Genomic DNA, 22,566 nt, shown 5'->3' with positions numbered 1-22,566 from the left:
AGTGCCAAGTTTACAAATCCGCATTTTTAGAATATCAACAGTTGACAATCTACATACCAATGAGTACCTGGGGGGGGGGGGGGATACAGGAAAACTATAAATGTTTCAACAACACTTGATTCAAGGCTGAAAAAGGTATACAATGCACTTTTACTGAGGCCGTAACTTGAAAAAGCAAAGAAAAAGACCTTTACTGAATGTTATGACATGGAATCTCACTCATGAGTTTTAGAAATGAATATTAACTGAACAACATTAAAATTATGGTTGCTTTCCTAAATGTATACGTCTTGTCTTGTTACATGTCAAATTTTAATCCTATAAAGTCATTTGTTTCGATCTAAAAGATAAATCATCCGAACAGCAACATATCTTCAGCTCAAAATCACAAAAAATCTGCTAGATTTTATTATTTGGTATGTTGAATCCTACACAATTTGATTTATCTCCCATTTTCAAATAAGTAGTCCACGTTCTATTCTATATAATTACAAATAGTTTTTAAAAAATTACCTTATATAATGCTGCCCAATTCTCAGTTCAAGTCTGCTTCACTTACTTTATTCTATATGATTACAAAATGACCAAACAACGATATAGTGGACAGTCACTAAGAGTTAGCATCTTCCACTGGAAAAAGTCAAACTTTAGAAAATCAATTATGGGCCTGGCGGCGTGGCCTAGTGGCTAAGGTCCTCACCTTGAACGCGCCAGGATCTCATATGGTCGCCGGTTCTAATCCCGGCAGCCCCACTTCCTCTCTATCTCTCCTCCTCTCTATGTATCTGACTTTGTAATAACAATAAAATAAATATTAAAAAGAAGAAGAAGAAAATCAATTATGAAAAACAGGATTCCTAAGACATTTAAACTTTTTCAATCTTAGCTATCACTTTAATGTCATATTTATATTCCTGATAATACAATCCTGAAACATGACAGTAATCCGATGATATTCTAAGTCCCTAAAAGGGACTAGACTGAACCACAGTTTAATATAGCCAAACATCTTTTCTAATCATAAATATTCTACCAATATTTTATTAAGGCGTACTAATATTTCACTAACTTATTAATCACAAATATTCTTCTAATTCATTGGCTTTTCCCTCTGAACAAATACAGAGGCTGATTTCTACAGCAAAAAGAGCTGCTGGTGCCAATGAAGATCCAAGCATCCCGCCAACTTAAAGCTGCCTTCTTCAGATGAAAATATAATTCTGTACTAAAAAACTAAAAAATAAACACTTTTTTGGGAAAAAGAGAGAAATGAGAAATCCATCTTCCTTCTACTGGTTCACTTCCCACATGCCCCTAACAGCACAGCGCCGGGCCAGGCTGCTCTTCCAGGTGAGTGGAGGGGCCTAGGCACTTGGAGCCACGACTTCAGCTTTGCAGAGCACGCAGCAGTGGGAAGCTGAAAGTGGCACCCACGCCAGCATTCAGACCCGGGGACTGAGACATGGGCTCTAACTGCAGTGCCAAACTCCCACCCTGAAAAGATATTTTTTAATAACAGCACTGCATTTGTGTTACCAAAGAAATTTACAAGAATTACATAAACTTCATGCTCCAAATATTAATGAAAATTTAAAAGATGAAAATAAAACAAAATCTCCAATGTTCACCACACTAGTTTATTATCATCAGAATTCGCTGTGATGGAATTACAACTCAAGCTTTTCTTCTTGCCTCTCTGTAAACAATATAATCACAACTGGAATATTGTTAATATCTTTCTCTAGGAAACTATACAAAAACAATAGTAACACCAGTTACAACTATTTACTGACTGTACAAGCAGTGTGTGGCTGATGTGGATTCAAGCACATGACATGCACAATCTAACACAGTCCCAGGGTCTAGCACAGTGTCTCAACATGCCAACCCGCCAACTCAAGCGCCATCAGCATTCCACATGGGAGCTGGTTCGTGTGCCAGCTACCCCACTTCCTATTCAGCTCCTTGCTTGACTGGAAGACAAAGGAGGATGCCCCAAGTCCTAGAGACCCTAGACCCACATAGGAGATTCGGAAGAAGCTCCAGGCTCCTGTCTTCAGATTGGCTCAGCTCAGCCATTGTTGCCATTTGGGGAGTGAACCAGCAGATGAAAGACCTCTCTGACTTCTCTCTGTACACCTGCCTTTCAAGTAAAAATAAAAAAGAGATAGAAAGAACACAGCCTGTGAGTTTAACATCTAAGAGCTGAGAGCCAGTAAGGCTGTACTGACCAGTGACATGACGCTGCTCCACTCTATTTGCCTAAGAGAGCTGCTAAAGAGACACTCCTCTTCCTCACCCCTGCTGGGGCCCCAGGCTGCATGACTCCTTTTGCACACACTGGAAGGACACCTGATGTCTGCTGCATGTAAATAAAGATAAGGAACAGAGGATAAACTGACCCCTAGTTGTTCTCTCTAGTGAATGGTGACCAGAACCTTACAAACCATGGCTATTCCCACTGTCTACTGCTTCAGGGGAAGCCAACGTGTGTGCGTAAGCAGAAGACAGGTAAAGCAGGACTTGGACACATTTTAAAATATGCGTATTTTCAAAAGCAACTGATGATTTTTAACAGACACAAGTGGCACTACATCGTTTCTACTGTTGAAACACTTTCTGTGGTAAGGTGACAATGCTCATTTACCCAGCTGATTCAAGCCAAAATTTCCCCATTTTCCTCCTTAATTCACAATATAGGATATTCAAACTTCATAAAAAAAAAAACTTGTGTCTAGTAACCTTTACATAATACCTCAACTCCACCGTGTGAAAAGGTAAGAAAGAAACCTGGCATGATAGCCTAGTGGCTAAATCCTGGCCTTGCATTCACTGGGATCCCATATGGGCGCTGGTTCTAATTCCAGCAGCCCCACCTCCCATCCAGCTGCCTGCTTGTGGCCTGGGAAAACAGTTGAGGACGGCCCAAAGCCTTGGGAACTTACACCCTTGTGGGAGACCCTGGAAAATTTCCTGGCTCCTGGCTTCAAATCGGCTCAGCTATGGCCATTGCGGTGACTTGGGAGTGAATCAGAGGATGAAAGATCTTTCTGTCTCTCCTCTTTCTATATCCTTTCCAATAAAAATAAGTAAATCTTTTAATTTAAAGGTAACAAAGGCAATGACTACAACTAGTCCCATTATGATAGAAAATGGACAAAGAATATTAATACACACTTTAGAAAAAGAAATTACAGCAACCTAAATCACGGTCAACCTTGGCCACAAGAAAATAAAACTCAAACTTCACTGAAAAACTATTCTTCACCTATCAAGTAAGCAAAATCTTCAATCTGGCATGACACACTCACAGGAGCTCTGTCAGTGCGTGCAAGTAGGAACACAAATGGCACAATGCTGTTTGGTTTTAATTAATTCGCTTATTTGAAGGGAAAGATACACACTAAGACTGTGATGGAGATCTTCCTCCCACTGGTCCAAACCCAAACAGTGCTGGCAAGTCAAAGCGAGCACTCCACTCCAGCATCCCAGGTGGTAATCTGTCGATGTGCTTCCTCAAATGTAAGCATAAAGCCAATAACCAAAACAGAATTTGCAGCAGCAGCAGACAGAAAACAATCTACACGTTCATCCACTGGGATTTGGTTAAATAAACCAAAGTACACACATAACATATCTATGCTAGCTGAGTCCATCAACAGATTATTGCTGAGAGAAATAATTGCACAAAACTATTTTACAGTAAATAGCAAGAAAAGCATTAACTTTGAAATTAACAAAATACTAGGTAAACAAGAAATTACATTAATATAGTTAGGAAATGCTACGAACTAAATTGTTTCCCCAAAATTCATACACTGAAGGCGTAATTCCCAATGTGATGATACCTAGAGTTGTGGGTTTGGGATATAATTAAATCTAGATGAAGTGACTTCGATGCAGGGGGATCCGGAAGTACACATTCTCCTAAAAAATTTCTCAATCATTTTCTCTTTCCCCTTACATCCCTCTCTGCCAAGCAGAAGTGGCAAATATCAAAGCACTGGAATTCCACTGCTAGGCCACACCTCCGCCTGCTGAGTGAGAGCTGGGACTGGGGGCAGGCCAGAGTGGGCCAGACTACAGCACACTCTGGCACAAATGAGAGCCAGGATTGGGTAAGGGCAAGGCTGTAGTCGACTCAGCTTAGCCAGGCTGCAGGACCTGCTGGCAAATGCTGACAGAGGTCAGGCCATGCCAGGCTGGGCTGCAATTTCTGTCACCGTGCACAAGACCCATGGCTGGGAGTGGGCCTGGTAGGGAAAGTTTGGGGACTCCCCTGCTACGCTGCTGCTTGCTCTGGTAAACATAAGAGCTGGGACTAGAGGCAGGCCAAGCTGGGCTACATTACCGTGCATGCAAGAGCCAAATTGGGTGTGGGCTGGCTGGATGAGGCCACATTACCTGTTGACAACTTCTAGATCTGTGTGCAAGGCATGTCAGACTTAACTGCAGTACCTATGGCAAGCTCAAGATCCAAAACTGGGAGTAGGCTGGTTAGGGAACATTGGGAACTCCCCCTGCTGGGTAGCAACTCTTCCTGGTGAGCAAGAGAGCCAAAGCTGGGGGTGGGCCAGGCTGGAAAAGGCACAGGCATATGTGTGGGCCAGGTCTAGAGTCAGGGTGGGCTGAGATAAGCCAGAGCATCCATGGATGTGTACTAGAGTCAAATGGGATGCAGGCCAGTCCTAGAGACCCATCAGTTCGCAGGCCGCAGCACCCATCAGTTTACGTGAGAAATTGGGTTGGGGAAAAGACTGACCAGGCAGGGCATCAGTATCCAGTATATGTGTTGGCTGGTGCAAGTGAGAGACTGAACTGGATGCTGCACTGGCTGACGCATACAAGATGTAAATCTGAGGTCACCCCAAGCAAGGTTTCTTGTGGGACTCCCCAGCTAGACTACTGGACTGAACCACCAGCCACAGGAAAAACACAACATACATGGTCTGACCTTGGAGTGCATATGTCAAGACTGGGTTTCCTCAGCTACTAGTGCCTGTGCAGTGCACAGAGTGCCCAGGTGCACAGAGGGGACATGACTGCTAGGTCATCCAGCCAGCCAAAGTTGTCAACTGCCTCATGAATAGTTTGAAAGTATTAAGTGGTTGAACAGGGCCCAGCACCATGGCCTAGTGGCTAAAGTCCTCACGTTGAATCCCATATGGGCGCCTGTTCTAATCCTTGCAGCACCGCTTCCCATCCAGCTCTCTGCTTGTGGCCTGGGAAGGCAGCTGAGGATGGCTTGGGACCCCGCACCCATGTAGGAGACCCAGAAGAAGCTCCTTGTCCTTGGCTTTGGATTGCCTCAGCTCTGGTCACTGTGACCAGTTGGGGAGTGAATCATCAGATGGAAGATATTTCTTTCTGTCTCTCCTCCTTTCTCTCTCTCTATATATATATCTAACTTTGAAACAAAAATAAATAAATTTTTTAAAAAAGAGTCTGAACAACTTTCCTGCCTGAGCTTTGCATCATGTGTCTGGACCTACAGATGCACCAAGCCAGCAGACCTCTGGAAGATTCTCTCAGCCGTGGTGCAACACAGCCAACAACAAGCCAATCTACCAAAACCAAGTAACAACCTCAAACTCTCCTTCCCACATTGGGCTTCTAAAGAGTTACCAAGTGACTGCACCCATCCCAGAGTGCTGATGCAGTCTGACAGCAGCAGGCACCCCCTCCACTCCCCCAACAGACACAGAAAACAAGGAAAAGAACTGGAACATTTGTCTCTCCCACTCAGCTTCCTCCATACATTGATCCTCCATACCCCGACTGGAGGTGCATATGAGCATGCATTCCTCTCAATTATGAAAATATTAAAAATAAAATTTCAAACTAAAAAATACAAAATAAGCTTAATATAAACGAGGGAACAATCACTCATAGAGGAACACTGAAAACCCGCCCCCCCCAAAAAAAACACTAAAGGAAATATGCATCAAGAAAAATTTAAAAATTTAAAAAATAAAAATTAAAAAAAAAAACACCTTAGAATTAAAGATCAGCAGGCCAGGTACAGTAGCCTAGCAGCTAAAGTCCCCGCCTCACATGTGCCAGGACCCCATATGGGCGCCAGTTTGTGTCTGGTGACCCCACTTCTCATCCTGCTCTCTGCTTGTGGCCTGGGAAAGCAGTCGAGGATGGCCCAAAGCCTAGGGACCCTGCACCCATGTGGGAGACCCGGAAACAGCCCCTGGCTCCTAGCTTCAGATCAGCGCAGCTCCAGCCATTGCAGCCACTTAGGGAATGAATCAACGCACAGAAGATCTTCCTCTCTGTCTCTCCTCTTCTCTGTATATCTGACTTTCCAATAAAATAAATAAACTGTTAAGAAATAGAATTAAGAATCAGTGAGGCCTGGTAAGATGGAGAGGAGAGGGAAGAAATGAAGGCAACAACCCAACAAAACAACTAAGAAAATATCTGAATTCAAGAATTACACAAAAGGTGGAATCCAGTGGATATAAATCAGTTTACAAAAAGCTATTAAGAAGCTCAGGTGACAAAAAGTATCAGTGAGGACCTTTGTAAACACTCAAGCAGAACTTATTCATAAAAATATCAAGATTTTTTCTTTGAACAAACTGGCTCAAATTACATCACAAAATTAAAGGAAATATTAAAGACCTCTGTCCTTCAAAATAATCAAGAAAATATATAAAAGTATTTGAGATAAAGATCAGCAGTACTAAAACAAAATTCACTGAGCAATGAGTTACAATTTAAAGCAATGAAATTCATTCAATGCTCATACCAATTTTGTTAAATTCTCTTGGACTAAGTCTAAGAGACATCAGAAAGCAAAAAAGTAAACTAAAATTTGCTTTTACATCATCCTGAAAGTCATATAAACTTACAGTACTACAAATTCAACCACAATTAAAATATATGTAATCTAATCAAAATTTCATAGAAAATTGTATCATACTGACAACAAAATGCACTATTTCAAACTGGTTTCTATTTTCTCCTATTACTAAAATAAACAAGACCACCCTGAGGCGATGTTCAATTAAAAAGTATACCAAAATGTTGATAAAATTGCCAACAATAAGGCTATCTATACTTCTTTCAAAAAGAGCCTTGGCACAGCATCAGCTGGAATCTGGGAGTGGGAGAGGCCTGGGAGGGTAATAGTGGGCTCATCCCTCTTGGGTTACCACTTCCACGGGAGGACATAAAACTAAGATAGCCGCTGGGGTGGAATGGGGTGTGGGACAGACTGGATTACTGCTACACTTACTGGCAAACCAGGGTAGGGGGCGGGCCTGGTGGGGGTTATTGTGGGTCACTCCAACTAGGCTGCAGCTCCCACTGGTTTATGTGAGAGCCAAGTATGTGCTGGGCAGAACCAGGCTGGACTGCAACACCCATTGGTTCCAGTGGAAGTCGGGAGTGAAAACAGAACCAACCCAGCAATTCCAACCACCAGCTGATTGGGGCGATGGACGGTGCCAGGCCCTGTACTTGTTAGCACATACAAGAAGTTTCTTTGGAGATCTTCCTAATCTAAATGCTGGACTCAGAACCCTAACGAAGAAAAGAGAGAAGACAGAACAGGTCAACCAACCATCTCAGCTACAATGGACTATGTCAATCAGTGGATTTTTCAAAGACCTCATAGTGCTTGGAGTGGCAAGACTGACAGCAATTCATAACTGCTGCAATATCAAAACCACTTGAGCAAGAACCTCAGAGCATGCCCTACATCTGGGACCTGGGGAGGGTGGGAAATTGGGTGGGCCTTCTCCCTTAATACCCCCCTTTAAACATGAAGGTATATATATATATATATATATATAAAGAGCCTTGGGACAACACACCCATGTGGGCTACACAGAGGAAGCTCCTGGCTTCCGGCTTCAGATTAGCTCAGCTCTGGCCTATGAAGTCATTTGGGGAGTGAACCAGCAGATGGAAGATCCTTCTGTCTCTTCTCTGTAAGTCTGCCTTTCCAAAATCTTAGAATAAAAAAACAATCAATCAATCTCGAGCCACCCAACGGCCAGGGAGAAGCAAGCGATTGTGAAAGTGGTTTGAATAGACGAGTTCCTCCTGGCTTTGGCCAACCCAGTTCTGGCCATTGTGCACAAGCATTGGGAACACTGGCAAGGTGGCCCCACTCTCTGTGTACCTGCCTCTGTGTTCCCCACTGTCTCTCTGCATCTTCAACCAATTAAAAAATTTAGGAAAAGTTAATATGTCATGGATAAAGGACAATTTTGAGTAAAGAGAAAAAATTGTCTGTTAAATTTTGCTGTTTCTTAGGAAAAAAATGAGCATGCCAATCTGTTAAAGAACAAGCAATGTTTGACACGTAAACACTACTTCATGCAACAGGCAGCAATTTTGTAAAATCAGCATTGAAAAGGTTAAGAGATCAATGTTTATGTTCTGATGTTTGTAAACCCTGTGTGTGCGTGTGTGTGTGCATGCATGTGTGTGCGTGTGTGCATGTGTGTGCGCATGTGTGTGCGCATGAAAGTGAGTGCTGCTTTGCTTGGAGCAGAACACACAGTCTTTGGGCCATGTAAGGCTCTCGATAACATTTGGTCTGGTCGCAGCAACCATAAGCAGGACTCTAGATTTCAATAAATCTGGTGCAAATAACTTTGCAGTTGGTAATTCAGCAAATGTTAAATTGGTAATTCTGTAAGACACAAGTGGCCCTTTATTCACACTATCCACCTGTACACAGACTACTACCCTGTTCTCTGACACATCAAGACAATAAATTTTAGAAAGCTCTTTCAAATGCCATATCATATCCTCAAGTAGAATATTTTAATCTAAGTGTCAAGTGTAGAAAGTCACATATTACAAAAGTAACATACATACTTTAAATTTTGTGATTATAATTAAAATTCTAAACGCTTTATGTATTTTTTACATCAAAGAAAATACAGTAAAATATCACAACAGGGACACATCCTGAGAAGAGCCTCGTTAGGCAATTCTGTCCTGTGAAAATCTCACAACAGCCACAAAGGACAGGAGGCAAGTCCTGCAGGATCACCGTGCGTGTACCATCCACTGCTGAGCACGCACCAAGGCTAGTCCTGCAGGATCACCGTGCATGTACCCACTGCTGAGCACACGCCAAGGTTAGTCCTGCAGGACCACCATGCGTGTACCACCCACTGCTGAGCACACGCCAAGGTTAGTCCTGCAGGATCACCGTGCGTGTACCATCCACTGCTGAGCACGCGCCAAGGTTAGTCCTGCAGGATCACCGTGCGTGTACCACCCACTGCTGAGCACGCGCCAAGGTTAGTCCTGCAGGATCAACGTGCGTGTACCACCCACTGCTGAGCACACGCCAAGGCTAGTTTTGCAGGATCACCGTGCGTGTACCACCCACTGCTGAGCACACGCCAAGGTTAGTCCTGCAGGATCACTGGTGCGTGTACCACCCACTGCTGAGCACACACCAAGTGGTACATGATTATCAGCAAAATCCAACAACTAAACCCACTTCTGTATGAATCCTAACTAGAGGACAGAAAAGGTTAACCTAGTTATGCTACTTTCCCCTTTACATGGTAACTTCTTTAGCCATGTTCTCTCAACCACAAAAGGTCTTTGCTACAAGATAAAAATGCACAACTATTGCAGGAATATCCCAATTACATAAGAGAGAAAGGCTTTTTTTAACATTTAAGCAAACTGTGAAACTGTATCATTAATCAGGCATTATTTAAATATATCAAAAGCTACAGCTGCCTACATTTACACCTAAGTCAAACTCACACAGAATCACAAATTCTATAATAAAAGTTATCACACTTCTTCAGTCCTCTGTGAGCTAAGCAATTTATATGATGTCTCAGCACTCAACAATATTTAGGCATAAAGTATTACAAAATAAAAATAAAACCACTGGTAGGAGGATTAAATGGCCTTCGCAACTTCACTAGCAGTATGAGTAGCAGGAGAGAGACTCAAGACCAGAACTGACTTCAAACCCTTCCGTCTGCAGGGTCTCCAACTGACCGAGACCTCCACCACGCCAGCAGCCTCTTTACTCAGATCAGGAGTTTCAAACTGAAGAGCCAAAGGGAAGATTACATTAAAAAAAAAACAAAAAACAAAAACAGGTTGGGACCCAACTTCAGAACCTTACAACTACAACTCCTCCACAACACCTCTAACAGAGATGAGCAAGCAAGTCATTAATAACCCAGTGAGAATGAAGGAGGAGGTTTGGTGAAGTCTTGGCGGGGCAGGGAGATTCCCGATTTAAGTGCTCCTGCCTTTTTTTTTTTTAAACATTCATAGAAAGTACAAATGCCTTTTTTTAAAAAAAAAAAAAGTTTATCTATTTTTATTGGAAAGGCAGATATACAAAGAGGAGGAAAGACAGAGAGGAAGATCTTCCATCCTCTGATTCACTCCCTAAGTAACCATAACAGCCAGAGCTGAGCTAATCTGAAACCAGGATCAAGGAGCTCCTTCCAGGTCTTCCATGCGTGCAGGGTCCCAAGGCTTTGGGCCGTCCTCAGCTGCTTTCCCAGGCCACAGGCAGGGAGCTGGATGGGAAGCGGGGCTGCCGGAATTAGAATCAGCACCCATATGGGATCTCGGCATGTTCAAGGAAAGGACTTTAGTTGGTAAGCCACTGCTCCAGGCCCCAAAGATTTGCTTTTTAAAGATTTTATTTCTATCGGAAAGGCAGATGTACAGAGAGAAGAGACCCAAAAGAGTTCTTTCATTGCTGTTCACTCCCCAAATAGCCACAATGGCCAGAGCTGAACCAGTCTGAAACCAGGACCCAGGCGCTTCCTCCAGGTCTCCCATGTGGGTGTGCAGGGTCCTAAGGCATTGGGCCATGATTCACTGCCTTCCCAGGCCACAGGCATGGAAGTGATGGGGAGTGGGGCACATGGGACACAAATGGTGCCAATATGAGATGTTGACACTTGCAAATAGAGGATTAGTCCCTGTGTATGTTGTAGGCATCCCACCCACATGGGAGAACCAGAAGAAGCTCCTGGCTCCCAGCTTTTGATTGACCCAGCTCTGGCCACTGTGATCACTTGGGGAGTAAACCAGCAGATACCAATCAATCAATACCTCCCTCCCTCCCCACCCCCGTTTCTCCTTCTCTAGGTAATCCTATTTCTCCAATAAGAACACACACACACACTTTACTTGGGGGCTTGCCTCGTGGTATAGCAGCTTAAGCCTAATGTCTATGAGACCAGCATCCTTTATGGGCACCAGATCAAGTGCCAGCTGCTTCACTCCTCTGTTTACACATTCAGGAAAGCAGACGATGGCTTAAGCACTGGAGCCCATGTCACCTACTGAGTAACCCAGACAAACCGCTGGCTCCAGGCTCCCACTTGCCCTGACCCAGCTGTAGCAATCTGCTGAGGAATGAACAAAATCACTTTAAAAAAAAATCCTCTCCCTGTCCTTATAACTACCTGTTTCAAATAAAATGAACAGACCAGGGCCCGGCACAATAGCGTGGTGGTTAAAGTCCTCACCTTGCACGTGCCAGGAACCCATATGGGCACAGGTTCTAATCCCAGTGGCACCATTTCCCATCCAGCTCCCTGCTTATGGCCTGGAAAAGCAGTTGAGGACGGCCCAAAGCCTTGGGACCCTACACTCGCATGGGAGACCTGGAAGGAGCTCCTGGTTCCTGGCTTCGGAATGGCTCAGCTCTGGCTGTTATGGTTACTTAGGGAGTGAATCAGAGGATGGAAGATCTTCCTCTCTGTCTCTCCTCCTCTCTGTATATCTGCCTTTCCAATAAAAATAGATAAAATCTCTAAAAAAATATATAAGCCTTATTAAGAAAAAAGACTTATAATTTGTTGGAGATTCAGATTCTAGATTTTCCTTAAAATGAAAATTGGTAGTTAAATTATATCTATAACACTAAAAATATAACTCCAAAAATGAGTTCACCAAAAAGTATATTGTAAAAATTACGATGTCAGCTAGAGCCAATTCAGACATCTTGAAAGCTTTCACCATCTACAATTTTAGACTGCAAAATCTTATTTCAAAAATGAACCCAGTAAGGTCATCAATAATGTTCAGTAAGGATCATGGAAATACCAGGAATTTGCAACCTTCCCGCCTCATCATGAGTCCGACAGGTTGAAATGAATTGCTGCTCAACACAATTCCTAAACCCCTGCAAGCAAGAGCACTCGGCCATGGCAGCTGAAGTCCTCCCCCAGACCTGGCCTCACAGGGGAGTTCCCGGCTACTTTCCAAGCAACAGAAATGGGTTCTTGTCCTCTCTTCTTGTTTACTGTGTAAGGAAAAGCACTGTCAAGAGACACTGTCTTTGTCTACAATGGCTGTTTGATACAGGGAACCCATTAGGATAGAATCTGCCAATCCTACACACACACACAGAGCATCATGTTGTCCTTTGAGCCCTAACCTTCAGCCAGGTGGCCTTAACCTGATTCTATTAGACAGCAGTTCCTACCAAGTTCATCCCAGAGAGGGGGCTGAAAGCTCTGGAGACGAAAGGGGTTGGGCAAGAGTACATAACTTTGTCTTCACAAAGTATTAAAAAACAAAATTCTGAAGTAAAAAAACTCCTTAGTGACTTTAAAACAAGATGGAACCCAAATAACACACTTTCCAGGAATGTTTTCAATTCAGAAAAGCTCTCTAGCAATTCAATCATTTCACGGCTTGTGCTTCTGAAGCCTTTACTATGAGACACATTTCATGACCTACTTACTCAGAAGTTAACCAAAGACTCGACTACACAATCCCACAATTTAAAACACACCTGGACTTCTGTTCCCATATTTCAACAATTTTTTTATGAAATATTAGGGTGTTTCAAAATGTCTATGAGAAATGGAGTTAGAAGATACATTCTGGTGCGAAAATTTCTTAAATTCATGCATATTTTCATCATAAAATTCATTAACAATGTGTACTGTGAGAAAATTGCACGAACTTCTCATAGCAAAATAAACATCTTTCAATTCTATTTTTCACAAACCCCTTTCCTTCCAAACACACAAAATAAAGCACATGCTTGTGTAAAAATAGCCTTGACATCTGCACAAGCCAATTCGTTTTGTTTTGGATCTAACACAACTCTGATATTGAATATTAAAGATTAATAATCCTAAGTAGACACGCTCAGCTGTCCCAAACCCTGAAGGGCACATCACTGAGAACGGGCGAGAGAACGGCCACACTAGCCAGCAACTTCTGAAGCGCACAGGCAGCTTCAACACCTCCACACGGCCAAGTGGTTATCACAAGGCAGAAACTGGAACATTCACAAGTTGGTGCAGCTCACAAGTTCACAAACAGGCAATAATAAAATAAACAGAAAAAGGATTTTTAAAAACAACATTAAGTTAAGGAGCCCGACACTGTGGTCCTAGGCAGGCCATATCCGCAGCACAGTACCACAGCAAGGCCTGGTGCCCGAGTCCAAGCTGGAAGCGAGGGGTTGAACAAACCTACGACCCCCGTCAAGTCTGAGGTTGGCTGCTGGCATCCGAGGAAGGCTGCCCCAGTAGTGTACCACCATGCCAGTCTAGGAATGACAGACCAGGGTCTGAATGCCAGAGGTCCTAGGCAGGCTGCACCATGGTGTACCTCTGAGCTTGGTCAGAGGCTTGAGTGCAGGGGCCTGTTGTGGGCGGGGGACTCCTGACGGCCTTTGGCAGGCCAAATACCTGTCCATTCCTGGGGAGGCAATGTCTGCTGCATGACACTGTTCTAAGCTGCATGCAGCAGGCCAGGGGTGTAACAGGTTCTACACAGTCTCACCCATAGTACCTAATCACGCTGGGCCAGGAACCTTTCCAGGAGAGAGGGACCCTTGATAGCTTTTGGCATCCCCAAGAAACCCAGCATTTCTTGGCTAGTTGTTCCCATATGTGACAGATCTCTGGTCTCAGGGACCAAGGTGAGTGTGCTGGCATCAGAAGCCACTGTGCATGTTGCATCACCTGCTATGCTGACTCCTGTGCAATGGAGAGCATCATGCCCAGGTGCACACAAACAATAATTCAACCTGTTCCTGTTAACTAGTTGATGCCCTTAAATGCAGCTTCAAAGGACAGAAAAGAACAGTGACTTCTCAGAATGACAATGTGGGAAACAGCCATTGACAAGAGCTAGCATCCTATGGCTTGTAAGACAACCCCATTAAAGTTGATGTGGAAAGATGCCCAAATCGGGACACACAAGGCTTACGATGCTCAATCAACATGAAGCCACAGAAGATGAAATCAATCTACATCCATCAACAACAGGGTCAAAAACCCCAAGAGGGGAGTAACATGGGGCCGGTGGCTAACAAGTTTAGAGTCACAAACTGGAATCCCTATCTGCCCTGCCCTATATAATACAGTATAATATACTCTGCCTGCTTGTCAAGCAAATGACCCCTTCCCCAGGATACGCTCCTCTCCACCTGGGACATGGCAGAAGTTTCATGCAATACTCCATGGGCGCGTAAGATGCTAGGCCACTGGGAAGCGGGAGTGCAGACAAATGGACTCTTTCCCCGCCCACACAAGATGAAATTAGAAACATTTCTTTCCTATCATTTCCCTCTCCGCCCACTCCATCTCTGAAAGTGTCTTTTCCTCATCTTTTAAAAAATCCTTATCAAAAAAATCTGATTGGAAGCATATGTTTGAGATACAACTAAAACAATTATCTAACTTGAAAGCAATGAAGTTTGAATTTCTCTACGCATTCTTTCTCCAGCTTCTGAGTGCACCAAGTACAGGCAATACAGCATCTCTAAGCATTAAAATAAAGTGACTAGCAACTAAATTACCAACTAGCAATTAAACCACCATCATTAGTTTTGCTGTTGCATTTCTACACAACATCTCTTTGTGACTACCCTTTAACTCACAGCTTAAATTCACTTCTAAATATATTTAGTAATAAAGTCTTTAACAGGGAAGCACAACCCTATCTTCATTCAACTAAGAAGCTCTGCACAAAATATCATTGCAAAAAGTTAACTATTTGCACAGAAACACAGCTAACAGAATACATTTCTCACCACTTTAGAGCTACAGAAGTGAAGAAAGTAAAAATATTTTGATGATAACAAAAACTCCAGTGTGATAATTACCTTAAGGGTAAAACTGTGTACCTCCAGTAATTCACTTGCAGCAGGCAAGCCATATACCCCAGGAAGATGTCAATTACTCTTACCACATATGAATTTAAATCACCTCTTACAGTGACAAAATATATTTTGATCAAGAACAATAAGGCAGCTCTAATCTCTTTCCTCTCATTCACCACATCCTAGCAAATTGGCCTTTCTACTCAGTTGCTCTATTGGGCCCAATTCCAGATCCCTGCCTTGCCTCACAGGCAGAGCTCTCTCTACTAAACCATTACCATCACCTCCCCAGAGAGAGCTTTTTCATAGCTGTATTCCAGCAACTGGAACAGGGTCTGACTCAAGTGTTCAATAAACACCTGCTGAATGAAAGTCAATTTCTTTTTCAATAACACAAAAACAAATCAGATGATTAAAAAAAAGTGTATAATTATACACACAACTCAATTGGGGGAGGGAGGGGGGACTGAAAATCAAGTAATATACCACGCAGCCCCATCAGCAGAACCGGTCACTGAAGACAAACACGGAAAATCGGAAATTTCACAAGCTGAAACTTTTCTTCAACATCTGCTACCCACATAAAAAGCCTCAAACAAAATAAGCTCGGCCACTGAAAATAACTCACCGTTACAGACTTCAGCGTCATCCCGTGGTAGGTGCCCATAGTGTCAATTTTGAAACCTTCCGTTTCTACAAAAAGAGTATTAACAGTGAGACTTTATGTATCCTATATTCAATAAGAAACCTAATCTACAACAGTTCAACAATATAACAGAGGCTTTGATATAATATATATACATGATGTTAAAGCACATATTTCTGAAGACTTCAAAACAAAAGCCCAAGTTGTGGTGTGCTAGGGGAAACTGCCAGCTCTTCCAATAGGCATCCCACATTTGAAAACCAATTCAAGTCCCAGCGCCCCACTGTCAATCTAGCTTCCTGCTAATGTGACTGGGAAGGAACACAAAATGGCCACTGTCACTCAGGTGGAACATGAGGATAGAGTTCCTAAACCTTCCGCTGGGCTGGCTCTGGTTGTTACAGCCACTGGGAAGTGAACCAACAAATGGAACATATCTCTCTCTCTCTCTCTCTGTCTCTCTCTGTTACTCTGCCTTTCAAATAAATATGTATTCAACCAAAGCTTTAAACAAGTCTCCTGTGTAGAAGGTGCTTAAGATTATCTAAGCATTATGTTCAAAAGTTAAACACTCCCAATTACCAAAGTGCTTACTATTAATTTCAATGACAGTACCACTAAAAGTATCTGTGACCAAGGAAAGTCCCTGAACTATTAAAACTTGTGGTATAACACAAAGTCACTGCCTGTGATTAGAGCATCGATTAAGGGCATCAGCTCAGGACGTGGCTGCTCCACTTCTGCTCCAGCTCCCTGTTAACGCGACTAGGAACACAGCAGAAGATGGCCCCAGTTCTTGAGCCCATGCACTCACATGAGAGACCCAAGAAGCAGCTCTTAACCCAGGGGCAGCTTTGTCATTGTGGCAATTCAAGAAGTGAACCAGGGGCCCAACGGCGTGGTCTAGCACCTAACATTCTCGCCATGAATGCGCCAGGATCCCATATGGGCGCCAGTTCTAATCCCAGCAGCTCCACCTCCCATCTAGTTCCCTGCCTGTGGCCTGGGAAAGCAGTCGAGGACAGCCCAAAGCCTTGTGACCCTGCACTCGCATGGGAGACCCAGAAGAAGTTTCTGGCTCCTGGCTTCTAATCGGCACAGCACTGGCCGTTGCAGTCACTTGGGGAGTGAATCATCATCGGACAGAAGATCTTCCTCTCTGTCTCTCCCTCTCCTCCTCTCTATATATCTGACTTTGTAATAAAAATAAATAAATCCTTAAAAAAAAAAAGTGAACCAGAAAATACAATACTGCTCTCTCTGTCTCTTTCTCTCTTTTCACTCTCCCTGTTAACTGTCTTTCAAATAAATATAAAATAAATCTTTAAAAAAATCAAGTTCCAAAATTACAATCACAAGGTATGTTACTTAGTAGAAAATAATTTGTAAATAATGATGTGATTCTCTGGACAAAATTCCAGTATGTCTTTAATGAGTCATATAGTATTTCATACACTGAATGCCAGTCATTATCACTACTGAATCCTGCAGTTATGGTATAAAAACAGCATGAGGCCCGGCGCGGTGGCACAGTGGTTAAGGTCCTCGCCTTGCACACCCGGGATCCCATATGGGTACCGGTTCTATCCCGGCAGCCCAGTTTCCCTTCCAGCTCCCTGCCTGTGGCCCAGGAAAGCAGTTGAGGTCAGCCCAAAGCTTTGGGACCCTGCACCTGCGTGGGAGACCCGGAAGAGGCTCCTGGCTTCGGACCGGCATAGTATCGGCCATTGTGCTCACTTGGGGAGTGAATCATCGGACGGAAGATCTTCCTCTCTGTCTCTCCTCTCTGTATATCCGCCTTTCCAATAAAAATAATAAAAATAAATCTTTAAAAAAAAAAAAAACAGCGTCAACAATGTATGTTTACAAAAGGGAACAGTCAGGTTCGGCCTAGAGAGCGTTAATTTGGTTTCTGGCTTACAACTGTCAACCAATGCTTTACATAATTCACCCCAAACAATACAGTGAAGGACAGACCACCATCTTTCTTTTCTTTTTTTTTTTTTTTAAGATTTATTTATTTACTGAAAAGTTAGATATACAGAGAGGAGGAGAGACAGAGAGGAAGATCTTCCGTCCGATGATTCACTCCCCAAGTGAGCACAACGGCCGATACTATGCCGATCCGAAGCCAGGAGCCTCTTCCAGGTCTCCCACACGGGTGCAGGGTCCCAAAGCTTTGGGCCGTCCTCGACTGCTTTCCCAGGCCACAAGCAGGAAGCTGGATGGGAAGTGAAGCTGCTAGGATTAGAACTGGCGCCCTTATGGGATCCCGGTACGTTCAAGCCGAGAACTTCAGCCGCTAGACCATACCGGCGGGCCCCAGACCACCATCTTTCTAAGACAATGTACTTAGTGTGTGCTTTTATCAGTAAGTGAAGTAAGAACACAAACTTACAAACACACTAAATCAAGACAATATATCCTTCAAAGAGTGGAGATGTCTAATTACACAGAAAGAAAACAAATGTTATACCTCTAGTTGCTTCTATTTTCATACATCAAGTCAAAATGAATGAGGATTTCAAGAACTGACATCGATCTTATCTCCCTAACCATATCACTAATGCACAAACAGTTCATTACTGTATAAGAATACTACACAGACTATCAAAGAATAAACTCACACTGATACTCCAAGTCTGTGCTTACCAAGCTCTCGATGTACAAATTTATAATTTAGCAAATAAAGGTCTGATATATAATCTCCATTCTAAAATAAGTACTTTTTTTTTAAGAGATGTATGTATTTGAGAGTCAGAAACAGAGAAAAGAGACCTTCCATCTGCTGGTTTGCTCTCCCAGCAGCTACAATCACCAGAGAAGCAGCGGGATGAAGCCAGGAGCTGCATCAGGGTCTCCCCTGAGATAGAGGCCAACACCTTGAGCTACACTCCACTCCTTTTTCCAAGCCATCAGCAGAGAGCTGGATTAGAACTGGAGCAGCCGGGACACAGCCGGCGGCTATACATACCACACTATGACAACAGCAGCCAATAATGACTCCTAAGAAACAGGACTACTACTAATCGTGGCAAACATTAAGAGTTAGACATCAGACACTCTTCTAAGGAATGAAGAACTAACTTAATACCTACAATAAGCCCAAGATAGGCACTATTACGTTCAAAAAGTTAATATAATTATATACAGAAGAAAACCAAGACAGAATGCAGTTAAAGTAACATTAAAATTCACACAAAAAGTAACTAGCACAAACATGAACAAGGAGCTGTCAATCTCTCTGCTGTCAGGAGCCAGACAGGCTTTGCAGCCCGCACAGTCTACCAGAACAAGACAACACTGCTGTCACACAGGCAGAAACACCACGGTGACACACACGAATGGGCGTGCCTGGGTGTCACCAGAGACAAAACGTCGGGTACAGCTGTCACGTTGCCAATGCTTGACCTTAAAACATGAGGCACACCACACAGTCAAGTTCAGCACAGCCACAGGGCAGTGATAAACACTACGCAACTTGCCTTCTTTTCCTTTGAATCTCTCCTGATCATATCTGTTGTATGCAGCTGGGATAGGCTGTTTCGTACGCAAAGTGGGATCCTGTAGAAAAATAAATTATGAGTTACATGTTAATATTTCTAATATTTTTAATAGAATAATTACAATAATAAGGAAGATTTAAGTTCTTTTTCCTGCTACAGTCAGTAAGATAAATGGTGGGGATAGACTACCAGCTCCTTTAGCTCTCACTCTGAGATGCCCGTCTGGGGCGAGCAGTGATCACACCACCAGGGAGAACACGGAGTGACCCCAAGGACACTGAACTCTAAGGCAAAAAGCACAACTCTTACAAACAGAAGGGGGGAAACGTGTGACAAGTAACTTCATTCCGACTACTTAATGTTTTTAACAAATAATTTCATCCCTCCAGTTGTGACTTCTTTAACAAAGAAAAAATAACTAACTCAAGAGGTACTGAATGGACATTTCACATTTTTTTGATTTTTTGCCCAATTTTCAGTCCTAAAATAAAATAAACAAAACAATCAAGATGTTAAAGCTCTAATAAATGTATTAGTGTATAAGGTAAAGGTGAGGCAGCAGGAATTATTTTCTACACACTTGATAAAGGCTGCTCCTCCAATGATGTATAATTTTTAACATTTTCACTTCTTTGATTTAAAAGGCAGTCACCAACACTGCTTATGTGCAAATAACTGCAACAGCCAGGACTGGGCACCCCACCTGAGTCACCCACATATGTGGGTCCTCTGTTGCAGCTTTCCCGGATCAGAAGCAAAGGAGCTGGAATTCAAACTGCCAAGGAGATGGCAATGCCAACACCAGCTAGCATAGTTTAATTCCTAAGTAAGTTCTCCTAAACTCAGTCTGTGATTTAAAAAAAAGAAGAAGGATAAAGAATATTCCTAATCTTGCTTTGGAAATCCGTGATATGAAGGTCTTTCGTTTGTTATAATAAAATTAAACCTCAAGTATCATTCAAAATTAAGATACGTGTCAATACCATCAGTAGGTATTTACTCCCACAGTCAAACTCTACCACTACTATTGTCAAGTATTCCAATGAGAATGTCAACACTGCTGTATACTTTGACATGTTTCCCACGACCTGCTATCCAAAGCAAACCATTGCGCAAGCAGAAGCACTCCATGCTACACCATCACAGAGGAGTTGGAGCTGTGTCTTCTGGTAAGTCTAGCTGACGGCACTGAAAGCTCAGGAGCTGAGGGCTGCCTCATTGGTCCATCTCAGGATTCCCAGGATACTGCCACAACTAGGCACTAAAATGTTTCTTGGAAAACAACTCTAAGTATTTACCTAATCTGAGCAAAAACTGAAGCAGGTACTGGGTGCAATGTTTAGGAGGCGCCTGGAAGCATGCACACCATTTATGAAATGTCTGGTTTGAATGTTGCCTCGGATTTGGATTACAGTTTCCTGGTGAAGCCCAAGTACATACAGTTCAAGTACCTGGGACTCTGTCACCCATTTAATCATTCCCAGGTTAAGCTTCTAGCTCAAAAGCTGGCCTCTGTGCATGGGTCCCTACCACCTGGGTGGGAGAACAAGACAAAATTCCTGGGTTCTGGCTTTGACATGGCCCATGGCTAGCCGAAACAGATGTCTGGAGAGTAAGCCAACCAAAGGAAGATTTCTCTCTAACTCTGAATTTCAAAAATGAATAAATAAGTCTTTAAAGATTTCTGGCTTCAGACTTCAGCCTGGCCCAGTCCCGATGGTTCCAAGCATTTAGAATGTAAATCAGCAGATGGGAGCTATCCTTCTGCCTATCCTCCAAAAAAATGCAAAAAACTTTAAGCAAATATAAGTAAAAACCTACTACCTTTGGAAGTGAAACACCAATAAACTACGTCTTGCAAAAGCTACACTAACACTCTATCAAATTCATTTTTTAAATGACATAAAATAGAAATAAATGTGTTTGTAGCTTTTCTTTTCTTGAAGCATGCAAAAATTAGAGGGTTTTTCAGTAAAATCGAAAAACATTAGAAGTTTAAATACACACTAAACACACTTGCGATTTCTTCGGGGACAGTCCCAAGTGGCACTTCCAAGAAGCCAACTGCCCAGGATGAGAACCGAGACGTGGCATGACTACGGTGGCAGGATTTCACATTCAACAAGGCTAACAAGTCTAGGCAACAAGGAATAGGCCAGCAGAAGTTTACTGAAATAAACTACAGAAAGTCTCACCGAACTAACTCCCTTCAAGCATGCATAGGCATACTCTGCTGTAGTAATGACTGCAGTAAATGCAGTAAATGACTGCTGTAGTAAGAGTCCTGGGAGACCCCTCACATCCTCCAAATGTGAGCCAGCAGACTGAAGATCCTTCTCTCTAACTCTGCTTTCCAAAAACAAAAACCAATTAAAAATGAGAAGAACCTACTGACTGTGAAAACTTGTAGATGTTTTCCGCACTGTGGAAAAGATTAAGCCACTTTCTGCAACGACAGCATCCCAAATGGGTGCCAGGTGGGGTCCCGAGTGCTCCACTTCTGATCCAGCAACCTAGTGAGCCTGAGAAAGCAGTGGAAGATGGCTCAAATGTTTTGGCCACCGCCACGTATATAGGAGACTGGCTCTTGGCACCAGCGATGGCCAGCGATGGCCACCATGGTCATTTCGGGAGCCAGTCAGCAACAAAAGGCCTCGCTGTCTCATTCTCTCATCTAAGTCATGTCTTTATATAAAACTAAGATTTTCTTTTAAAGTCTGCAAAACCACAACAATGAAATGCAAGAGACAGTTCCCTGAAGATGATTACACAGACAGCCAAAGAACCTTACCACTGGGGCGGCATTTGGAGCTGGTCGCTGTTCAGGTGCCCGCCCTTCTTCTCTGGCTTTCACAGACTGAAGAATTGCAAAAATATTCTTCGAAAAATTCTAAAGTAGAAATAAATTTCAATTAAGCTCAGTTAGGATTAAACCGATACAACCAATTTGAATTAGCAAACAATTTAAGACTGAATTTTAGTTTTCTTTGTATCAATTCTTCTCTTACTATATCATAATAAGGCAACACACATTTCAGTAAAAAAAAAAAAAAAAAGCCAGCTACGACTGGGAAGCTGATAAGGAGATTGATTATGAACACAGAGTTACAGTATTTGCCTTTTAGTTAAACCACACAGCTAGCAGCAAAGTTACTCCTCTTCAATGTCTATTCAAACACAAAACCAAGGTTACAGTAAATAAATCATCCATTGTCAATAGGGTTTCAATGATTTCTCATAACTACCAAGAACCACTAAAGCAACACCCTCCACTCTTCCCACGTCGTGGTATCTAATGTCAAAGCCACGCCCCC

General features: G+C 42.9%; 1 protein-coding gene across 1 annotated transcript in view; it reads right to left on the bottom strand.

Moving 5' to 3' along the window:
• Positions 1-22,566, bottom strand: part of CDC73 (cell division cycle 73) — a 98,280-nt gene that overhangs the window by 48,799 nt on the left and 26,915 nt on the right. The window contains exons 8-10 of the mRNA XM_040985399.1: positions 22,044-22,142; positions 19,232-19,310; positions 15,729-15,793 (exon numbers count right to left, since the gene is read on the bottom strand). Coding sequence (XP_040841333.1) covers positions 15,729-15,793; positions 19,232-19,310; positions 22,044-22,142 — 243 coding nt within the window. The remainder of the gene's footprint in view (positions 1-15,728; positions 15,794-19,231; positions 19,311-22,043; positions 22,143-22,566) is intronic.

This window comes from Ochotona curzoniae, unplaced genomic scaffold, assembly GCF_017591425.1.
Source record: "Ochotona curzoniae isolate NIBS_2020 unplaced genomic scaffold, NIBS_Ocur_1.0 contig_430, whole genome shotgun sequence".
NCBI lineage: Eukaryota > Metazoa > Chordata > Mammalia > Lagomorpha > Ochotonidae > Ochotona > Ochotona curzoniae.
This window is presented reverse-complemented; position numbering and strand designations above follow the sequence as displayed.